At 35.2% G+C, this 20622-nt stretch overlaps 1 protein-coding gene across 2 annotated transcripts in view; it reads left to right on the top strand.

The window, feature by feature from the left end:
* LOC149776746 (rap guanine nucleotide exchange factor 4-like) overlaps positions 1-20622 on the top strand; it is a 272232-nt gene that overhangs the window by 148247 nt on the left and 103363 nt on the right. For both annotated transcript variants that reach the window (XM_089941417.1, XM_089941418.1), the window contains one exon: positions 16510-16564. In XM_089941417.1, coding sequence (XP_089797543.1) covers positions 16510-16564 — 55 coding nt within the window. The remainder of the gene's footprint in view (positions 1-16509; positions 16565-20622) is intronic.

Genomic DNA, 20622 nt, shown 5'->3' with positions numbered 1-20622 from the left:
TAGGCACACCTTTCTCTTCCATGGCATTGCATTTGTTTATGCACACCTTTCTCTTCCATGGGTGTTGCATTGCAATGTTCAGGCACACCTTTCTCTTTCATGTGTATTGCAGTGTTCAGGCACACCTTTCTCTTCCATGGGTGTTAGTCATTACATTGTTTAGGCACACCTTTCTCTTCCATGGCATTGCATTGTTTATGCACACCTTTCTCTTCCATGGCATTACATTGTTTAGGCACACCTAGCTTCCATGGCATTACACTGTTCCATGGCATTACATTGTTTAGGCACACCTTTCTCTTCCATGACATTGCATTGTTTATGCATGCCTTTCTCTTCTGTGGCATTACATTGTTTAGGCACACCTTTCTATTCCATGGCATTACAATGTTTAGGCACACCTTTCTCTTCCATGGCATTGCATTGTTTAGGCACACCTTTCTCTTCCATGGGATTGCAGTGTTTAGGCACACCTTTCTCTTCGTGGCATTACATTGTTTATGCACACCCTTTCTCCTCCATGGCATTACAGTGTTTAGGCACACCTTTCTCTTCCATGGCATTACACTGTTTATGCACACCTTTCTCTTCCATGACATTGCATTGTTTATGCATGCCTTTCTCTTCTGTGGCATTACATTGTTTAGGCACACCTTTCTCTTCCATGGCATTACATTGTTTAGGCATACCTTTCTCTTCCATGGCATTGCAGGTTAGGCACACCTTTCTCTTCCATGGGCATTGCAATGTTCAGGCACACCTTTCTCTTTCATGGGTATTGCAGTGTTCAGGCACACCTTTCTCTTCCATGGGTGTTGCAGTGTTCAGGCACACCTTTCTCTTCCATTTGCATTGCAGTGTTCAGGCACAGATTTCTCTTCCATGGACATGGTGGTGTTTAGGCACACCTTTCTCTTCCATGGGCATTACAGTGTTCAGGTACACCTTTCTCTTCCATGGGCATTGCAGTGTTTAGGCTCACCTTTCTCTTCCATGGGCATTACAGTGTTCAGACACACCTTTCTCTTCCATGGGCATTACAGTGTTCAGAGACACCTTTCTCTTCCATGGGCATAGCAGTGTTTAGGCAAACGTTTCTCTTCCCTTGACATTGCTGTGGCATATCTCATAGGACATAATGGTTGGAATGTTAACTTACTGTTATACAAGTCTTCATTCCTAAGTTATTTTTGTATTTACTAAATGTTTTGCATGCCGCTCATTAAGATGGATTTTAATTAAATATGTATGCATAAGAATTAAGCATTTCTATAAATGGTACATTAGCTGTACTTCACACATTTCTACAAAATCCAAAAGAATGTCCACCTTTTTAATCAAAATCTTGTAAATCTTGGTAACTAAATAAATAATAAGAAAATGGAAAATAGACATGTTAATTTATACATAAAAAGATAGAAATACTATTAGTGCTCTGTTTAAGCTGAAAATACAGGCAAAAAATAGTGTAATTAAATTCAGATTAGTTGACCCTCCACAATAATGAAAAATTGAAAGCGATTTTAAATGACAAAGTTCATGGTATTCTTGTTGACAGTAAGTTGCTGTGATCAGATCATGCAAGTTTCTTTACAAGGAAAACTAACACCTGTTATGAACTATTTTAAAAAAATACACTTTTTTATTCCAAAACAAACCAGTCACTTTGTACAAGGGCTACAGTCGGTCTCATTATGACTTTTAATGTTAATAATATTAGAAAAATTGTTCATTTGTATGAGTCATACAAAATAGTAGGTGTGGAAACTGGAAACCAATTGATGGCTTGAAGATCCAGTCTTTTCATCAGTAACTAACATCAAAAAGCCAGAATGATGTTGAAAATTTATCTTAAGTTTGCCTCAGTTTCATACTCTTCAATGCATGAAAATTTATGTCAAGTTTGCCTCAGTTTGATACTCTTCAGTGCATGAAAATTTGTGTCAAGTTTGCCTCAGTTTGATACTCTTCAGTGCATGAAAATTTATGTCAAGTTTGCCTCAGTTTGATACTCTTCAATGCATGAAAATTTGTGTCAAGTTTGCCTCAGTTTGATACTCTTCAATGCATGAAAATTTATGTCAAGTTTGCCTCAGTTTGATACTCTTCAATGCATGAAAATTTGTGTCAGGTTTGCCTCTGTTTGATACTCTTCAATGCATGAAAATTTATGTCAAGTTTGCCTCAGTTTGATACTTTTAAATGCATGAAAATTTGTCATGTTTGCCTCAGTTTGATACTCTTCAATGCATGAAAATTTGTGTCAAGTTTGCCTCAGTTTGATACTATTCAATGCATGAAAATTTATGTCAAGTTTGCCTCAGTTTGATACTTTTCAATGCTTGAAAATTTGTCATGTTTGCCTCAGTTTGATACTATTCAATGCATGAAAATTTGTGTCATGTTTGCCTCGGTTTGATACTATTCAATGCATGAAAATTTGTGTCAAGTTTGCCTCAGTTTGATACTCTTCAGTGCATGAAAATTTGTGTCAAGTTTGCCTCAGTTTGATACTCTTCAGTGCATGAAAATTTATGTCAAGTTTGCCTCAGTTTGATACTTTTCAGTGCATGAAAATTTATGTCAAGTTTGCCTCAGTTTGATACTTTTCAATGCATGAAAATTTGTCATATTTGCCTCAGTTTGATACTATTCAATGCATGAAAATTTATGTCAAGTTTGCCTCAGTTTGATACTTTTCAATGCATGAAAATTTGTCATGTTTGCCTCAGTTTGATACTATTCAATGCATGAAAATTTGTGTCAAGTTTGCCTCAGTTTGATACTATTCAATGCATGAAAATTTGTGTCAAGTTTGCCTCAGTTTGATACTTTTCAATGCAAGAAAAAATAGCAATACTTCCATGATCAATGACATCCCCAAAACGTCACAATTCTAAAACCAAAGAAAGAATTGCGGACATTATGAATTAAAAGAAATTTGCTTTTTCTATACATTATGTTTGGTATTTTACAAAGCCATGTGTCCAGTAATTTGCAACAGAAATGCACTGAGTTCATTTGTACCTGTAGTACTAGTGTGCACTGTGCTTTACCTCTTTCTTACACATGCACAGACACACACACACACACACACACACACACTTGATGATCAGGTTCAGTTCAGTGGACCAACACATACACACATGTGCACATACACATTTAGTGATTAGGTTCAGTTCAGTGGACCATCACACACACACACAGACACACACACACATATATGCACACACACATAATGATTAGGTTGAGTTCAGTGAACCAACACACACACACATTTAATGATATGGTTGAGTTCAGTGGACCAACACATGCACAAACACACACACACACACACACACATACACACACACACACACACACATATACACTGATCTGGTTGAATTAAGTGGACCGGCACACACACATATAATGATCAGGTTGAGTTCAGTAGACCAATACACACACATGCAATAATCAGATTTAGTTCAATGGACCAACACACAAACATGTACTGATTATGCAGGTTGAGTTCAGTGGATCAGGGGAATCACAGTAGTTCAGTTGGCAGAGCATGGGACTCATTATCCAAGGGTTGGACCAGGAATTCATACCTGCCCAGGCCAGACTCGGTCGACTGCCTCATTGGGAAAGGCACATGGGTCCTCTGCATTATAGAGCCATTTGTGTTAAAGAAGCACTACTGCATACATTTTCAAAACTTTTACTTTGCTTTCGTTTTTGTCTGTTAGATTCAAAATGTTGAAAAATGTTGAAACAAAACATGTTTGATCCAAAAAGGCTGAACATTGCATTTAAAGTTGACTATGTAGAGCTTTTCTAATCTGAAAATAGAGCTTGTTGACATGTCATATGGTCAAATGACAAATCAAGCTAGTAGTCTAAGGTGTGAGTGGATGTTCATGCTTTCACATTAATGTATGTGATAATAAAATAATGTCTGCTGCTATTAAGCATGGGTTTTAAGAGTTTAAATACATAGTAATGCATTCTCATACAACTAACACACATTTTACATGCAGTTTTAGAACAGTGGATAAGCAAGTAAGTTTCTCATTTAATTGGATTGTGGGGTCATTTCAGCGTATTGCTGATTGAAAGTTTAGGTTATTATTCTTTCTCTCTCTCTCTCTCTCTCTCTCTCTCTCTCTCGTTTGTAAAAATAATAAAAGGACAAGCCCCATATCTGTTTACCTTTTTGTTAAACAAATACTGATACCACTTCACCCTTAATGAAAGTTTATTGTTAATAATTAAAGCTGTGGAAGAGTTTCTGCATGGACATTGAAGACAGGTTAATCCATACGCATAGAGTTATAAAGTAAATCCCATATGCCGCTAGCTTATTGACATGGACGTATAAAAGGACATATTTTGAACAGGTCGCAACTCTTGACTACTTTTCAATAAATAAAGTTAATTTTATTGAGGTAATGAAACATAATTTGAAAGAATCAAGTATGGCCTTGAAGATGACAACAGATCAACTTAAGATCTCAACCTACAAGACTTTAAATCTTTCAATTTTAACAAAGAATAGCCATTCCCAGAGACTGGTCCCACCCCAAGGTTTGTAATGAAGATTCTAAAACCACTATGTTTATCAAAAGACTATGTGGGGCTTACCCCGAAATTTCAAAGTTTGGGTTTTTAATAGTGTAGGAGATAAATTGCATTACTAATGGAGGGACAAACAGACAGACAGACATGAAGGCATAATCTCCACCTGTTAGAAGTTGCATGGGGATGACAGTCATGTTAATTTTTTTATTTAAACATTATGACTGTCATAACTTAAAACAAATTTGCATATCTCGGAATTTAATGACATAACTATTAACAATGCTGACAATGTTTTTATTTTAATGTTTAATGCCAAATATACTTTTATTAGAACTATACATGACAGAAAATCTTGCTGAAACAGTATTTTCCATATAACCTAATAATCTGATATTCCAGTTGTTCATGATACATACATTTTCTATTCATTTGTCATGACTACAGAAGGAATTGTTATGTTTGTGTGTGTGTGCATGTGTGTGTTTTGGATTTTTAATGTTGCTTTAACAGTTTGAGTCATATTGCTATGATGCCTGAAGTGTGGCCGTCTATAGTGATGTCTAGCACATGGGCACCATGCCGCAAACATGTGGCATTATGTGCCACCCAGTCACATTATCTTGAGATCACTCCTAACACTAACCTTGTAATGCTGAGAGGTAAGGTGGCTGCATTTATAAAATTTTTAGAATTCTGTGGTATGACTCAGCAGGGGTTCAAAACCACGACCTCCCACTGGAGCTGTCAAGAATGGTTGTGAGGTACACACACATGGAATAGTAGAACTATGAAAACAACTTTTGCACATTGCAGTTTATTATTATTATTATTATTATTATCATTATGTTAAACACTGGTTTTAAAGGTCATAACATTATATTGAATGCATGTCTATTCTTCCATCACTAATTTATGTAGAAATGTCACTGATTAAAATTTTCTTGCAAACATCGATTATAAACTAGATCATTAATAACGGAGCGTTTGTAGTCATGGTTCAGTTGTTTTGAGATGACCTTCTTTTTCTCAGATCAACTTCCTCCATGAAACTAATCCCATCTGTACTGATGGATTTTACACAAAACACTTTTCCTCCTCTGGGATGTGCGTCTTTGTGACAATAATGTTTACACAGAATCATCAGCTTCTATGGTAACAACTGCAGTTGTTTGAATATATATACCTTGTTCCTGTGCACTATTTAAAGTTCAAAATTGAGCTTTTCAAAGTATGAAAGTTTGATCAATTTGATTTTTCTATTTTTTCAATACAGGAGGTTTGCCATTTTCTCAATGATGGCTCTCAATTTGTAATGTACAGCTGGCACTTCTGGTTACTGCTGTTTTTGGTCCATGAGCTGTTTTGTTGGTTTAACTACTTTTATAAGTGCACTATACTCCATAATATGAAGCAATACAAAATTACAGAAAACTTTTGGGGTTATTATTTCTTTTAAAATCACAGTTTTCTGACCCATGAAGTACTGTCAAACATAGATAATTGAAGTCAAACTTTCAGAAGTGGAGAAGCTCATTTTCAAGTTTATAAATAGTGCACAGGAATAAGGTATATATATAATCAAACAACTTCACTTGTTAGCTGATGATACTATGTAAACATCAGTGTGACGAAGACCCTTCATCCCAGAAGAGGAAATGTCTTTTGTGGTAAAACCATCTGTACAGATGGGATAAGCTTAATGAAGTAAGTTGATCTGAGAAAAAGAAGGGCTCTCAAAACAATTAAGACCCTAAGCTAATGACCTAGGCCAATTAATGCTCAGTTATTAATGATAATTAGCATGATTTTGAATCAATGTTTGCAACAAATTTAGATCACAGTGACAGTTCTACGTAAATTAGTGATGGAAGAATAGATATGCATTCAATGTAATGTTTAAAGGATATTTAAAACAAGAGTTTAACAGAATTAATAATAATAACAATAATCAGCTGCAATGTGCATAAGTTGTTTCTGTAGTTTTACTTTTCACCATTCACTGTTTGTGTGTACATCACAACCATTCCTGACCACTCCAGTGATTTAAGTGGTTAGAGCATCCACCTTGGATGTGGGAGGTTGCAGGTTTGAACCATGGCCAAGTCATACCAAAGACTTGTAAAAATGGAGCATCTGCATGGCTTGGCAATTGGCATTAAGAGGTAAGTGTTAGAACTAGTTGACCTCAGGTGTCAGGATAATGTGACTAGGTGGGACAGCATGCTACATGTCTGAAGCATAATGCCTGGCTAGACATCAATATAAACTGCAGCACTATAGACATGTAGTGATATGACTGGAAATTGTAAAAACTATATTAGAAGTCCAAATCGCACACACACATACACACACACACACACCTTACTTCAAATTTATTCACTGTGGCTCCTTTTTATTATTTCATTGTTACTTAGTTCAGAACATTGCCTTTGTTTAAACCTTATCAAACCATCTGCAGCTTCCTCACATTGATACATGGGGCCCCAAATGGCCAAGTGGTATAAAGTGCTCATCTTTATGGATCATTTCCATCTCACCTCTGTCTGCACGAGTTCAAGTCTCGGGTTCAGCCAATCTGGGTATGTGAGAAAGCATTCCAGTAGCTTCTCGTGGGTCGGTGGTTCTTTCTGGGGTTTTCTCAGGTTCTTCCTCCACCATTGATACTGGCCACCATGTATAGCCTTTCTTGTGTTGAAGAAAGATGTTTAACCCAACAAAAACAACAACGGCATCAACAACATTGATACATACAGTTTAATTGGTGATTTTTTTTTATTTGCTTGTGTATGTACACCAAACAAAGTTATAAAGAGTCACAAAATTATGGCTTTGGCCCATCTGAGACATCGACAAGTATGGGTGAAAAACAAAAAGAGTATCACAGGCAAATTGATGTTTGTTTTAAAAAAACAAGAGGCATTTTTGGTGATACATGTATTTTCATAAATTTCAGGAAGTGGAGGGGATTTCCAAATTTTGCTTTCATGGGCTAAGTTAAATGTATACTTGGATAAATCATTTCAATTCAAAACCTATGTAATTCTCTGATGTTCATATTTACATTGGTCAAGTTTAAAACTACTTTTTTTTTTCCCCAACAAAACCCTTAAAAAAATTTTTTTAAACATAAAGTGCAATATTTATATACACATTTTATGACCTACCTGCATTAACAACCACATAAATATTACATTTTTATGAGCTTTAATCAGTTGCAACATTATGTCATTGGACATCATTTTTAGTTTTTCTCATATCATGATCTAAACTATGAGAGAGAGAGTCATGGGTAAGTCCTGTTTATGGCACTGTATTCCTTGTTTGACAAATCCAGGTACTCAAACATGTACATATGTTTTATACCTGCATGCACATATTTTATCACTTGTCCCTAATAAATACCTGATGAAGACATTTAAATTATCATCTCTTTGAGCATTAATCACAAACCCAAAGTAAATGTTCTTCACAGAAAATTACTACAATTGTATTACCGGTATCTACTTATGTAAGTTACTTTCTCTCTCCCTCTCTCTCTCTCCCCCTCCCCCTCTCTCTCTCTCTCTCCCCTCCCCCTCTCTCTCTGTCTCTCTCCCCCTCCCTCTCCCTCTCCCTCTCTCTCTCTCTCTCTCTATATATATATATATATATATATATATATATATAAGTGTGTGTGTGTGTGTGTGTGTGTGTATACAAAACAAGTGATTCATTCTCCTTTTCTGGCATTAAATATTGTAGGAACATGCAGAATTCCTTCCTCTTCTTTGTCCAACTGGTGAAGTTTTGCATTGAAATATTTTTTTCTTGCTTGTTGTTGGGGGCATTTGTCTTCGATTGATATATTTCTTCTTTGTTTTTATTATTTTAAATGCTGGGTGATCACATCAGATAACCGAGTTTCTATGTATATTTGCAGTAACAAATTGTAAATCATGAAAAGCTAACAGCTACATAAATCTCATTGATTGTTAGCTGAGAGATTAATGTTACAGCTACCTATTGTCTACTAAAACTCCTTAGATGCTTTCTGTTATCCTGCCCTATCTGTTTTGGTATCAGTCAGGTTGTGTCAGAGTGGTAGCCATAGGTTTAAAGTGTCCTGTGCTTTGTGGTTTGCTTCACCTGAGTAAGCAGTAATTGTATGGGGACCCCCACCTTCATTCATTGTAAGCTAAGCCAGCCAAATTCAAACTGGATATTCATCACAGAGCCACTTCATGCTATTAGTGTGAATACCAGCTGTCCAGACACAAGGAAATTAATGGACATTCATGGATTTTCTCAACTTCGTGGACATCTCTACCAAATTTTTGGAAGCTCACAGTGCATGGGAATTAGCTGAGACTGGAGAAAATGAAACATGTGTGAAACCAAATGTAGGTTAGCTGGAGAGGGAGAGAGGGTTACATGCAAGGAGTAGCACAAGTTATGCAGACATATGAGAAGTTTTTTCAGACATCTGCAAGAAAACAATCCACTGAGCAACCTAACTGGAATGTCAGTTTTAATTTTTATTATGTTAGTATACAAGAAGTTGAAATTCTATATCAAAAGGAATTGCATCATGGAAGGAATGGAATGCCATTTTTCATCAATTGCTGAACAAGCATGATTACAGCTGGCTGGTGGGGATTTTTTTGATTTCATTTGCTTTATTGGAGCTGATATTCAAGTGTGTTCATCCATCTACTGGTTGATTATTCAGTAGAATACAAGAATCTGCACAAAAATGAAAAATTTAAATGGTTTTCAAGGCATTGTGAATATTTATTATACGGATATGTTCACCTCCTGTAGAAGTTAATACAGTACATTAAACGAAGAACACCCGATCTTGAAATATCACCAGCCTGAAGAAAGTGGACTTGATTGAACTATTTGAAGATATATATAAAAATCAAATAATTACAGTTTGATGATTAGATTGCATCATTTAACATGGAAATATATCTGTACCAACCAGTTTTGCTGTAAGAATTGATTGAACAGTTAATGTTTTGACTGTATTTTTTCTGATATCCATTTTCTTATCAACAAAATTTTAATGGAATGACTGCGTCTAATTTTAAAATTTGCAAGACTAGTAAGTTATTTAATGAAAACAGTAATTTATGGCTGTACTTTTCATGCTATATTCTGTCCCGAGATGTGATTTGATAAATTCCAGTAGTAATATTCAGACACATAGAATTCTGGCAGTAAAAAACAAAAAAAAAACAAACAAGCTTTCTTTCTTGGAGTATTCAGAAACATTTAAAAGTGCAAAGCAGCTTGACAGACATGTATATGTGGTTAATATTTTTCCTCAACTGGATTAAAAATCAAATATGCACTGAACATGAGATGTGTGTCACCTGATCTTCAAAGGTATCTTTGATAAACTTCTGAAAAAAATCAGTCCCATCATATTCATAGTTATAAAAATGACAACTATTATTACATGATATGACTACAAAGGGGTGAATGTTCTGCATGACTGGTCAACCACAAACTGACATTTATCTTTGAGCCATTATCCAGCTGTGAAGATTTATTGATTTCAACATTGTTGACTGCCTTCAGGACTAAAGCTGTTTTGACCAAATGTTTGCCCACCAGAAATAAACTGAACTTTCTTCAGAATAATACAAATGTTGACTGTTTTGTTTTGTATATTTATGGAAGTCTAATTGATTGAATGAATGTAGCAAACCAGGTCTGTCATTTATAGTAGTAATTTGAAAACATTCCAGAAAACTTAGTTGAGGTGACAGACATTTCTGACTGATATATGATTCAATTGTTACTAACCTAGATTAAATATTGTTATTGATGATGTCTTCAATCACACCAGGAGATATTCCATACAAGCTTTAAGGGCAATGTCTCAGGTGATTATCCTCAAGTATTGCTGTGATGAACTGGAGGTAACATAATGCTGTTACAGTACATTATATTTTTAAAAAGGGCAAAGTTGACTGTAAACAGTGTCAAATAAAAAAAAATTCAGTTTAGTCTTATGATGACTACTTGAATCTAATTGAGATTTGACTTTCATTGGATATGGTGGATATTTGACTTTCATTGGATATGGTGGATATTTGACTTTCATTGGATATGGTGGATATTTGACTTTCATTGGATATGGTGGATATTTGACTTTCATTGGGTATAAGTGGAAGTAAGATTTCATTGTGTGGATTAGAGTTTCAAGTTTTTTTTAGTGGAAATTCAGCTCTCTTTTAGTTTAAAATAGAGATGTTATTATTCAGAAGTGTTTAAGTGGATATAGTTTTGAAGTGGTTAAACAATATAAACATGAAATGTGACATGTAGACCTCTTTGCAGCCTTGAACTAGCCTGTTTTGACAGAAAAATGGTTGCACAAATTAGGATATTTTTTATTATTGCAAATTATATGTCAATGCGAAGATGATTTTTATACATCAGTACTCAATGGAATGAAGAGATTTATAACCCTTTTTATCCATTTGTTCATTCATCAGCTTGTATAGGCTAATGCAAATATATTGTTTATTGTTGAAATCCATCTACAGGATGCATTCAGATTCTTTGTAATAACAATAGGTGGAATTGAGGTGAAGTTCTTGTGGCTCAAATCCCCATTCAAGGACAGCAAGCCATTGAAATTTTTTGGATAACCCTCCTTTCATTGAAACTGATATAGAGTATTGACATCTTCAGCTCAAATAGAATTACACATGATTTTATCAGCATGACTTGAACCAAATCTAGTATGCCTGGGGACAAGTTGGACTTTGATGTTGTTGTGGACAGGTGATTGTCAACACTTGAGATTTGAAGCACACAGGAAGGTGTGTTACATAACTGCTTACTGCAGCAGTGTTAAATGTAAATTACAGTGTGTTGCAGTATTATGACAAATACTATTTAATGTTGCTGTGGATAGTACATACAGTGTAACAAGCTGCATGCAGTGAAAGTTTAGTTTGTTACATTTCATAAGTGGCACACACTGTAAGTGTGGATAATAGTGTTACAACATGCATACAGTGTATAACAATATATCAAGAAGTGGTGTGAATAATACAGTGTTACAACATGCATACAGTGCAAAACAATGTGTCAATGGTGCGGCATTGTTTTCGATATATCATCCACAAAGCTTGATGGATGTGTCATTTTTTCCATAGTCCAAGTTGTGACCATGTATAACTTGTCATGATGCTGGACAAAACTTTCCACATGTAGTGATCCATTTTTATTTATGCCAGCTCTCATTTTGATAACATATATGAGGCAGTACAGTGAAAAGAAGTGGAAACAGAGTTTATATAATGCATCAACATGTAGCGGATGTGTATGAACATTTGTGATACTTATATTGGCATTGACCATTCTAAAGACATACAGTTATTTGGTTGTTAGATACTCTGTGTATATCATTCTAACATTTCGATTGGGAGAAAGACTGTTACTGATTATCTTTAAAGTCAGAATTTATTAACACAGTTTTATGACTGATTAATTGGTAAGCGTATGCTGTATACTTAAGCAGAAATGGTGTATAGAAACTTAGGTCTTTTCTGAAGGACACAAAAAAGAAGTTATTCACCTTAAACAATTCCAACGAGATATTTTGGAAACATGTCTAGAATCAGATCAAGTAAGCCTAAAAAGAAACTGCACAGGTGCTTGTCCAAACGTTTTGACACAGCAGTGAAAAAGTTTGGCATGAAGAAACCAAAATCAGACAACACTCATAGCCTTATATCCAGCAAAAGAACAAGGTCTGAGAAGTCAGAGGAGTCTGTATGGACAGTTTTAGGAAAGGTTAAAAGATCACCGAGTTTTATGCATCCTCCAAATGGTCATATGTCTGACATGGGAAAGGCTGCATCTATAGATGCAACAAGGAGAGGGAATATTCAGTCCGTAAATGAAAGGAGGAAGGGAAATATGCCATCTGTTTTGAAATTAGGGGTTGAGAAACAAAAAGGATACAGGATCCTAGCAAAGGAAAAACCCTTGAAAATCAGATCCAATGATGTGCCATCCATAGATGTGCTGCCGATTCAAGTAGATATTACAGACACTGATCTTAAACCAAAGGTTTTATCTGAGACAAGTAAACATAACCAAGAACGTGTTGTTTGTGTTGTAGAAAATTTTCAGGTTAAAAAGGCACAGTCTGTCGATGAGAATTATAACTTGAAAGCAGAGAATGTGGATGGGATATTTCAAAATGGATCTCCAGCAGTTGAAATCAAGAGTGGTTTGCCAAAAGAGAATGAGAAAGATGAAAAAAGAACTCTTAAAAAGTCCTTTGTCAGAACACTTTCAGTTCATTTGAAAAACATTTCAAAATTGAATTTAAGAAAAAGTATCAGTTCTCTGTATCGAAGCAGTGAACCCATAGCAGAAGTTGAATCCCCAAAACTTGTTTGCAATAATAATGAAAACTTGCAGTCTCATGCAATGGAAGCAAAATTGGAAGACATAAGAAGACGCGCGTATTCATCTGCCTCAGAGAGGAAGCAGAAAAATTGGTTGTATTTGACATTGCAAAAGAGAAGGTCATTCCCACAGTCAATTGAGAAAGCAAAATCATGGACAGACATAAGTCCTTCTGTAACTAGTCAATCTTCATCTGCCATAGAAGGTCTGACCTTATCTGACTGTGTGTCTAAGCAGTCTAACAGATCTGGATCAGGTTTAATCATATTGAAATATAGTCCCAAATTAATTCCCAAGATGGAAAGAAGTGGGCACAAGATTGATATAGAGTATTGCAAAGTGAAGGCCTTCAGGTTAAAAAAGCCTGGACAAGATTCACGCAAAGAAAAGTGTTCAGAAGATGCACAAGCTTCATCACAGTCTTTGTTCACAGAAGTTTCTAAAAGCAGTAAACTTGTTTCTGGAAAAGAATCCCTGTGTGATATAAAAAGAGAGTGGAGAAGGAGGAGGACAGCTTCTGATTTTTTATCCAATGAAGTTTTTGAGACGATCTCAGATCATCTGGAAAGGACAGTATCTCTCCCATGCTTTGATTCAAACTCCTGTGATACATCTATTGACCTTGAAGAAAATTTGAGAAATCCTGGGAATGTACCATCACAAAATTATGGCTTTGGCCCATGTGCGACATCGACAAGTATGGGTGAAAAACAAAAAGAACTTTATGAAAACTTTGCTGTTATGACAGATTTTGGAAGTCCTGTAAAACTTTCATCATGCAGCATAAAATGCTGTGTTTCAAGTGATGACAAACTTAAAAATCCAACAAATAGTGAAGGGAGGGATGATACTGTTCAATCCACATCCGTAGGGGAGGAATTAAGTGATGAAGATTCAATAGCTTTCACAACTGTATTAAAGATCATTGAACCAGGTGATTTACTCTATGATTCTTGTCATTCTCCCTCTAAACAAACAAAAGACAGTTCCAGGCAGCACTCTGATAATTCACATTCTGCAAAAGTCAACATGGATGATTCTTTGTGTGTAAATCTAATACAGAACCCTTCAGCAAATGTATCCCCCAAATCTGAGTTGTTACAATCACAGGCTGTTTTAGTGCCTGGATCAGGCATGAATGCTGAAGGAAATTACAATAGTGGCCATAATTATGCCTTGTATCAAGTTGATATAAGCAATGTGGATGGGCACAGAACAAAGGCTGTTTTTGCAGAGGTCATGCATAATACTGATTTAAAATATGATAGTTGCACAGTTTGTGCTGAAAATGTCAATAAAAATGTCTTGAAGCATATTGCCAAAAGTGTGGGTAACAATGATGCAGAAAGGTTGAACTCACTAATTTATGCTGAAATTATGGAGAAAGATCATGAGACAGAATTAAAGATTGATTCTGCTGAGATTGTGCCTTTCATGCATCAGGAGATAAAAGATTTCAGTGAAGTTGTCAAGACTTCAGTTGAAGGATCAGATAAGTATGAGACATGTGAATCAGACTTCTGTCTTTCACCATTACCTAATAGTCAAAGAAATACCCATGATTTTGTCTTTGAAGCTCTTTCAAGAGAAGGGGTGACAGCTGGTGAGGGAGGTGTTAAAACTCAACCTGCTGAAGAAAAGATTTCTGAAATCCAAGTGATTGATGATATCAGCTGTAGGGAATGCAATCATGGTGTTTTCACTGAACATCAGTCTATGCTAGGTTCAAAGACTTTATCAGGTACCAAAAACGAGGTAAAAGGAGGAGAAAATTTGATTGGCATGAATGAACACATACAGAATACAAATCTCGCCCCTAATGTAAATGAAGAACTTGATGTTACTGATGTAAATACAAGGATATTACACTATAGGAGGAAATCTTGCGATGACATGCATTTGATAAGGATGTGTATTTGTAACAATGTCCAAGTAAAAGAATGTAAAACTTTGACCAGAAATGGTTACAGGAACTGTTGTCTTAAATGTTTCCATTCAAAGGATAATGTAAACAGTAATGTTCAAAAAAACTGTTTCACTGGCACTAAAGGCATGACTGATTGTTTTAGTTCATGCAGCCACTGTACAAAAAACAATAAATTAGATTTTAATAACAGAAAACTATTACATTGTGATTTGTCCTTCATTTCTTCCTATCAGAATGACAATAATTGTCAAGGTCAAGTCTGTAATTCAGGGTTGAGGAAGTGTGTCTATTGTAGAGTTTGCTTATATTCCTCTCCAGATATTCCCAAAGACAAATGCATAGTTTATAGGCTAAAGAGAGCAAAATCACTTCCTTGTTTGGATGCTAATTATTCTCAATCATGCACCTGTTGTGTAAATGAAAGTGAAAGTATGAAAAGGACTATTTTTGCAAGAAGATATTCACTAACTTCTGGCCATGAAGATTTACAGGGAACTTTTTCTACTGGTGACAGAGGACTGCAGTCTTGTGCCATATCAGAACCAAATGTAACCTCAGGATTCCATGGTACAAAAAGATATAAAGCCATGCATTTATTGGAATCAGAGATTGGATCTTCAGTAGATGGTCATGAAGGAGTCAAGACATTGATGGAAAGAGATTCTGATAGTTCTGAAATGGTAACTAAGGACTCTCTAGAAAAAGACTTATATTTTAAACCAAGTACATCTTGGGAAAGCTTTCCTGATGGTGGTAAAGACTATTGTGCAACTTTAAATGTGGATAAGATTTCATTAAGTTGTGTTGATGATAAGCAAAAGTTAGAACTTGAAGTGCCGCTTTCCAGCTCCTTGGCTTATTCTGTGTTATCAAATGGAAAGGTTCAACCACATGAACAATTTGTCCTCAGTGATGATGAGCAATTTTCCCGTGTAAACAAGGTTGATGGCTTACATATACTAGACTCGGACAGTGACGTTGATGCTCAGTCCTTTGGCTCAGACATCTTTGATTCCTCATTGTCTTTGTCGGATATTTCCGACACTGTGTGTGAGAAAGACAAAATGGATTTGACATCAAAATCATTATCTGAAAGTTACATCAGTGAGGAGGTCAGTGTTTCTACAGATGGTGATGTTGATGGTAATAATGCAGCAGTCTGGACCCGGAGAGTGGGTGCAGATTTAGTTGACAGTATCATTCATACACAGACAGATCTATGCAAAAAGTTGTATCAGGTTTCTGGCCAACCAAACTCTTTACATAGTTCCACAGATTCTTCAGACTTTGGCTCAGTATTATGTGAAAGAAGGTGGGGAGTTAATAACCTTTATTCATCTTCCTTATATGGGCCAAATTATGACCAAAAGACAAATCCCAAAAAGGTTTTAGCACATTCAGTGCAACATATATGTGATGAGGTAAAAAGTAACCTTCCCTCTGAAGTTTCTAAATCTGAACCCAGTTTAAGGGAGGGCAACCCAGACAAGTTGATTGCTAGAGATTTTGAATCATGTGAGCTGTATGCAGTAAATCTGGGGTACTTGTTGTACAGTATCACATGTGATGACAATGTGATTTGTATCTACTCTTTGCAGAGGAACAAACAGCTGATGGAAGGAGTTATCACACCCATAGCAGCACTTTCAGGATGTAAGTACAGCTTCTTTGTTTATTAATTCATAATAATTTAAAGTGAAACACCGGTCCTGTCAGTGTTTGCCTGTTCAGTTGCACTGATTGTTGATCCAAAAATAAATATTTATGGTTAATAATTTTACTAAACTGTAGTAATCATCAGAAGTAAGCATCATTTTTATTTCTGTTTTAAATGCTCAGACATTTACAAGGTTTAATTACTATTGTGCCCAATTTTTTTAAAAATAAGGCTGAATAAATAATTTTGTTAGCAGAGTTAGTAATAGTACAGTAGTCAGTTTTTTTAATTCTTGTGGTACATGATTTTTTTTTTTTTAACGTCTTGTTTGGTTTGGGTAATTTGTATTTGTTGACCTCAATGAACCAAGTATGTTGTATAAGGAATGGCATTGATATGTTTACAGTCCAGTGTTTTTGTTTTGGCTCTATATCTAGACCTGGGTCATTGATATATTTGCCTATTCCAGCAATACCTGTCCAAGTAAGGTGTGTAGTACAACATATACACATATGTAATCTCTATGTTTTGATCTGCTTTGTACATCAAGCACACCAGCAAGGCGTTCCATAAACATATGACGTTAGAAGGTAAATAGACCAAATTAGATGGGTTGAGGCATTAGATGAGCATAGTCCCACATCTACTGTAAGGTTTAAACAGTTTCAGAAGGGTTTTAAGAACAGAAAAATATGATATTTGGTATGCCAGCTAGCGTATTGCTTTTAAAATCCATTTTAATACAGAAAAAAATGATTTTAAGAAATGAACTTCATATGAAGAGGAAAATACCCAATTTTAAAAGCTGTAACTTGACTAAATCTGAATCTATGTAATAGTCCCCAAATTCCCAAAATAGAAAAATGGTTACTCTGTTTTCCCCCACCATTTTTTCTGTTTTTTCTTCCATTTCTTCTGTTTTATTTCACAAGCAGTTCCCAAAGTCAATGTCACTTTCACAAAGTCCACACCACTTTCTTCACTTGAAAGTATTTGCAGGGTCAGTGTCACATTGCATGAATAAGAATGATGAACTGTAATCAGTAACTGCATGTCATCGTGACCTAGATCTTTTTCCCATGATCTACTCAAAGACCTGATAAAGATAAAGTTTTGGACAAGGGAAAGAAAGAAAAAGCATGCTTGCATCAGCTCATTTTATCCTAATGAAATCTTTGTAGCCCGGTCTTGCTTCATAAATTTGAATCACTATGACAAAACATCTTACTTTACTAGATTCTTCAATAATTGTGATTTCTCCAAAATTTGTTATTAAAACTTAAAATGATAAAATATTTATATTAGATTCATCGATTGTCATCTCACCAGATTATGTATATATAAAAGCTTGAAATTTCTTTAATTTTCAGAGGTAAGTAATGCATAAACTCACATGGTTCCTTGTGAAAAAGCCAGTTTGACAAATTTAGTTTTTTATTAAGGCATCTGACAAAGTCAGTTTCCAAATCAGAAAGTATTTGGAGTGGGACTGTCTATTTTTATCACTGAGGACATGCTAGGGTCTTTCAGGTCACACAAGTTGTTGAGCTGTTTAACACTGCATGACCTCATCTAGAGGGAGTGTAAAAGGAACTTAAAACCAGCACAGCTGTTCAGTTGTCTGACTGACCAATACATTCATGTGACCATATGTGCACATCATATATACTGTACATGCAGAGTAGATAGTCATTTGTTTTGTTGACACTGGCTGTGATATTTAACCATGATTTATTAAACATTGCATTGAGGATGTTATTTATCGTAATTATTTTTTTGTCAGTGAGTTAAAGGGAACAATTAGTGGTTAAATTATAGACAGTCGGCCTGGCTCCCAGCTTTAAAGACATTATCAGACTATTTGTCTGTATAGGAGTATTAGTGCATAGCTGTATTTGTTCTGCATAATCTCTATGCATCCTTTCACACATTATTAAAAATGGTCATGTAACTTCTTATTTGATCAGATCATGGGTGGCATTGAGACAATAGGCTTCAAAAGGTGTACAAGATTGACTGTTCTTAAATTTATAAACACCTATGAAATTTTCCAACTTAATATCAGTAATACCTTACTTATTTTTCCACTCACCTTTCTGGGACAGAATTACCCTCGTCCACGTTAGAAAATTCTATCCCACCATTAGATAGAGAGCTTTAGACAGTTAGCTACGCTATAACTAGAAAGAACAAGGGTGCAGACTCTGCAGTCTCCCACATAATAGACCCCTCATTAGGTAGCCTTCCTTTTTCTAGTGGATGTCATTTGGATTTGGTTGTAGTAAATTACATTATTGGAACATTTTTCTGATTTCTATGATTGTCCAAGAGACTTTCTGGTAATCATGTATATTTCCGTATTTTTAGAGTATCTTACATGCAGACTCAGTCTTCTGTATAAATCAATCATTGGGCGAGATATTTTGTGAGATTTGAAGCATCTTGTACCTTAAATGATACAGTAGTCACATCTTTATCTGTTTGCATTGAATTTTACTATTTCGTTTATTTAAAGATGTTTCTTTACTTCTAGGATATGCATCATCTTCCCTGTTATATCTGAAATATTTTTACGACCTCTGGCAGCTTCTTTCATGTATATATTTGGTTATACCGGGTCAATGTACCGGTAGTCACTTATTCTACACAGTGCATTTTAGACTTTAGACACTCTTTGGAGATCACACACCATCATTATCATTAGATAATGTGCATCAAAGGTTTCACAACCGCCATATCTTTAACCCCTTCTTATACTGCAGCCCAATTGGGCAGACACTTGGGTACAGGAAATGTAATCAGTTAATGGTGCATCAGATAAGCATGAGGGAATGCAGTGATGTTGATCAGTCTGGCTTTATGGGACATTTTTCAAATAATTTTTCTAAGTTATATACCATCTTAAAAATCATAAATTTTAATTTTATTTTTTATTCATAAATATACAACAAAATTCATTTGAAAGTAAATTTACTTAAACTAAAGTACAAGCTTAACAAACTTGGTTTCAATGCAATTTTTCTATCTGCAATATTCATTTTACCTCCTACATGTTAGTGTATGAAATTGGGTGAATTGTATGCCATCCAAGATGGCAAACAAATAAATATCCATAAAGAATGTGAAAGGTTATTACAATTTTATGAAATTTACTCACATGAGAACTGGAGAGCAAGCAGAACAGATCCTTACTGGAAAGTTGACAAAGCTGTTAATTTTATTTTGATAATTTTATTCTGCATAAATTCTGGTTTTTAGATGTCAGTGGTTTTTTTAAGGTGGGTTCAGGTGGTCCATTTCCAGTAAAAAAAAATTATATTATGCACACATCCAACATCAGTACATGTATATGGGCAAACCTTATGAGCAGTTAAATTCTCGTAATGTCTGCTTAGTTTGAAAACCATCAAAGTCTTTATCATCATCAATATGTGAGTAACAAATAACAGTTAAGTAGTTATCATCCTCTCATTTAATTCAGTGTAGTCAATATCACAGTCCCCAATAAACTCACCCTCTTGTTTAATTCAGTGTATAGTCAATATCTCAGTCCTCAATAAACTCACCCTCTCATTTAATTCAGTGTAGTCAATATCACAGTCCTCAATAAAATCATCCTCTCATTTAATTCAGTGTAGTCAATATCACAGTCCTCAATAAACTCATCCTCTCATTTAATTCAGTGTATAGTCAATATCTCAGTCCTCAGTAAACTCACCCTCTCATTTAATTCACTGTAGTCAATATCACAGTCCTCAATAAACTCATCCTCTCATTTAATTCAGAGTAGTCAATATCACAGTCCTCAATAAAATCATCCTCTCATTTAATTCAGTGTAGTCAATATCACAGTCCTCAATAATCTTACCCTCTCATTTAATTCAGAGTAGTCAATATCACAGTCCTCAATAAAATCATCCTCATTTAATTCAGTGTAGTCAATATCACAGTCCTCAATAAAATCATCCTCTCATTTAATTCAGTGTAGTCAATATCACAGTCCTCAATAAAATCATCCTCTCATTTAATTCAGCATAGTCAATATCACAGTCCT

This window comes from Sinohyriopsis cumingii, chromosome 18 (assembly GCF_028554795.1).
Source record: "Sinohyriopsis cumingii isolate HCF-2022 chromosome 18, ASM2855479v2, whole genome shotgun sequence".
NCBI lineage: Eukaryota > Metazoa > Mollusca > Bivalvia > Unionida > Unionidae > Sinohyriopsis > Sinohyriopsis cumingii.
This window is presented reverse-complemented; position numbering and strand designations above follow the sequence as displayed.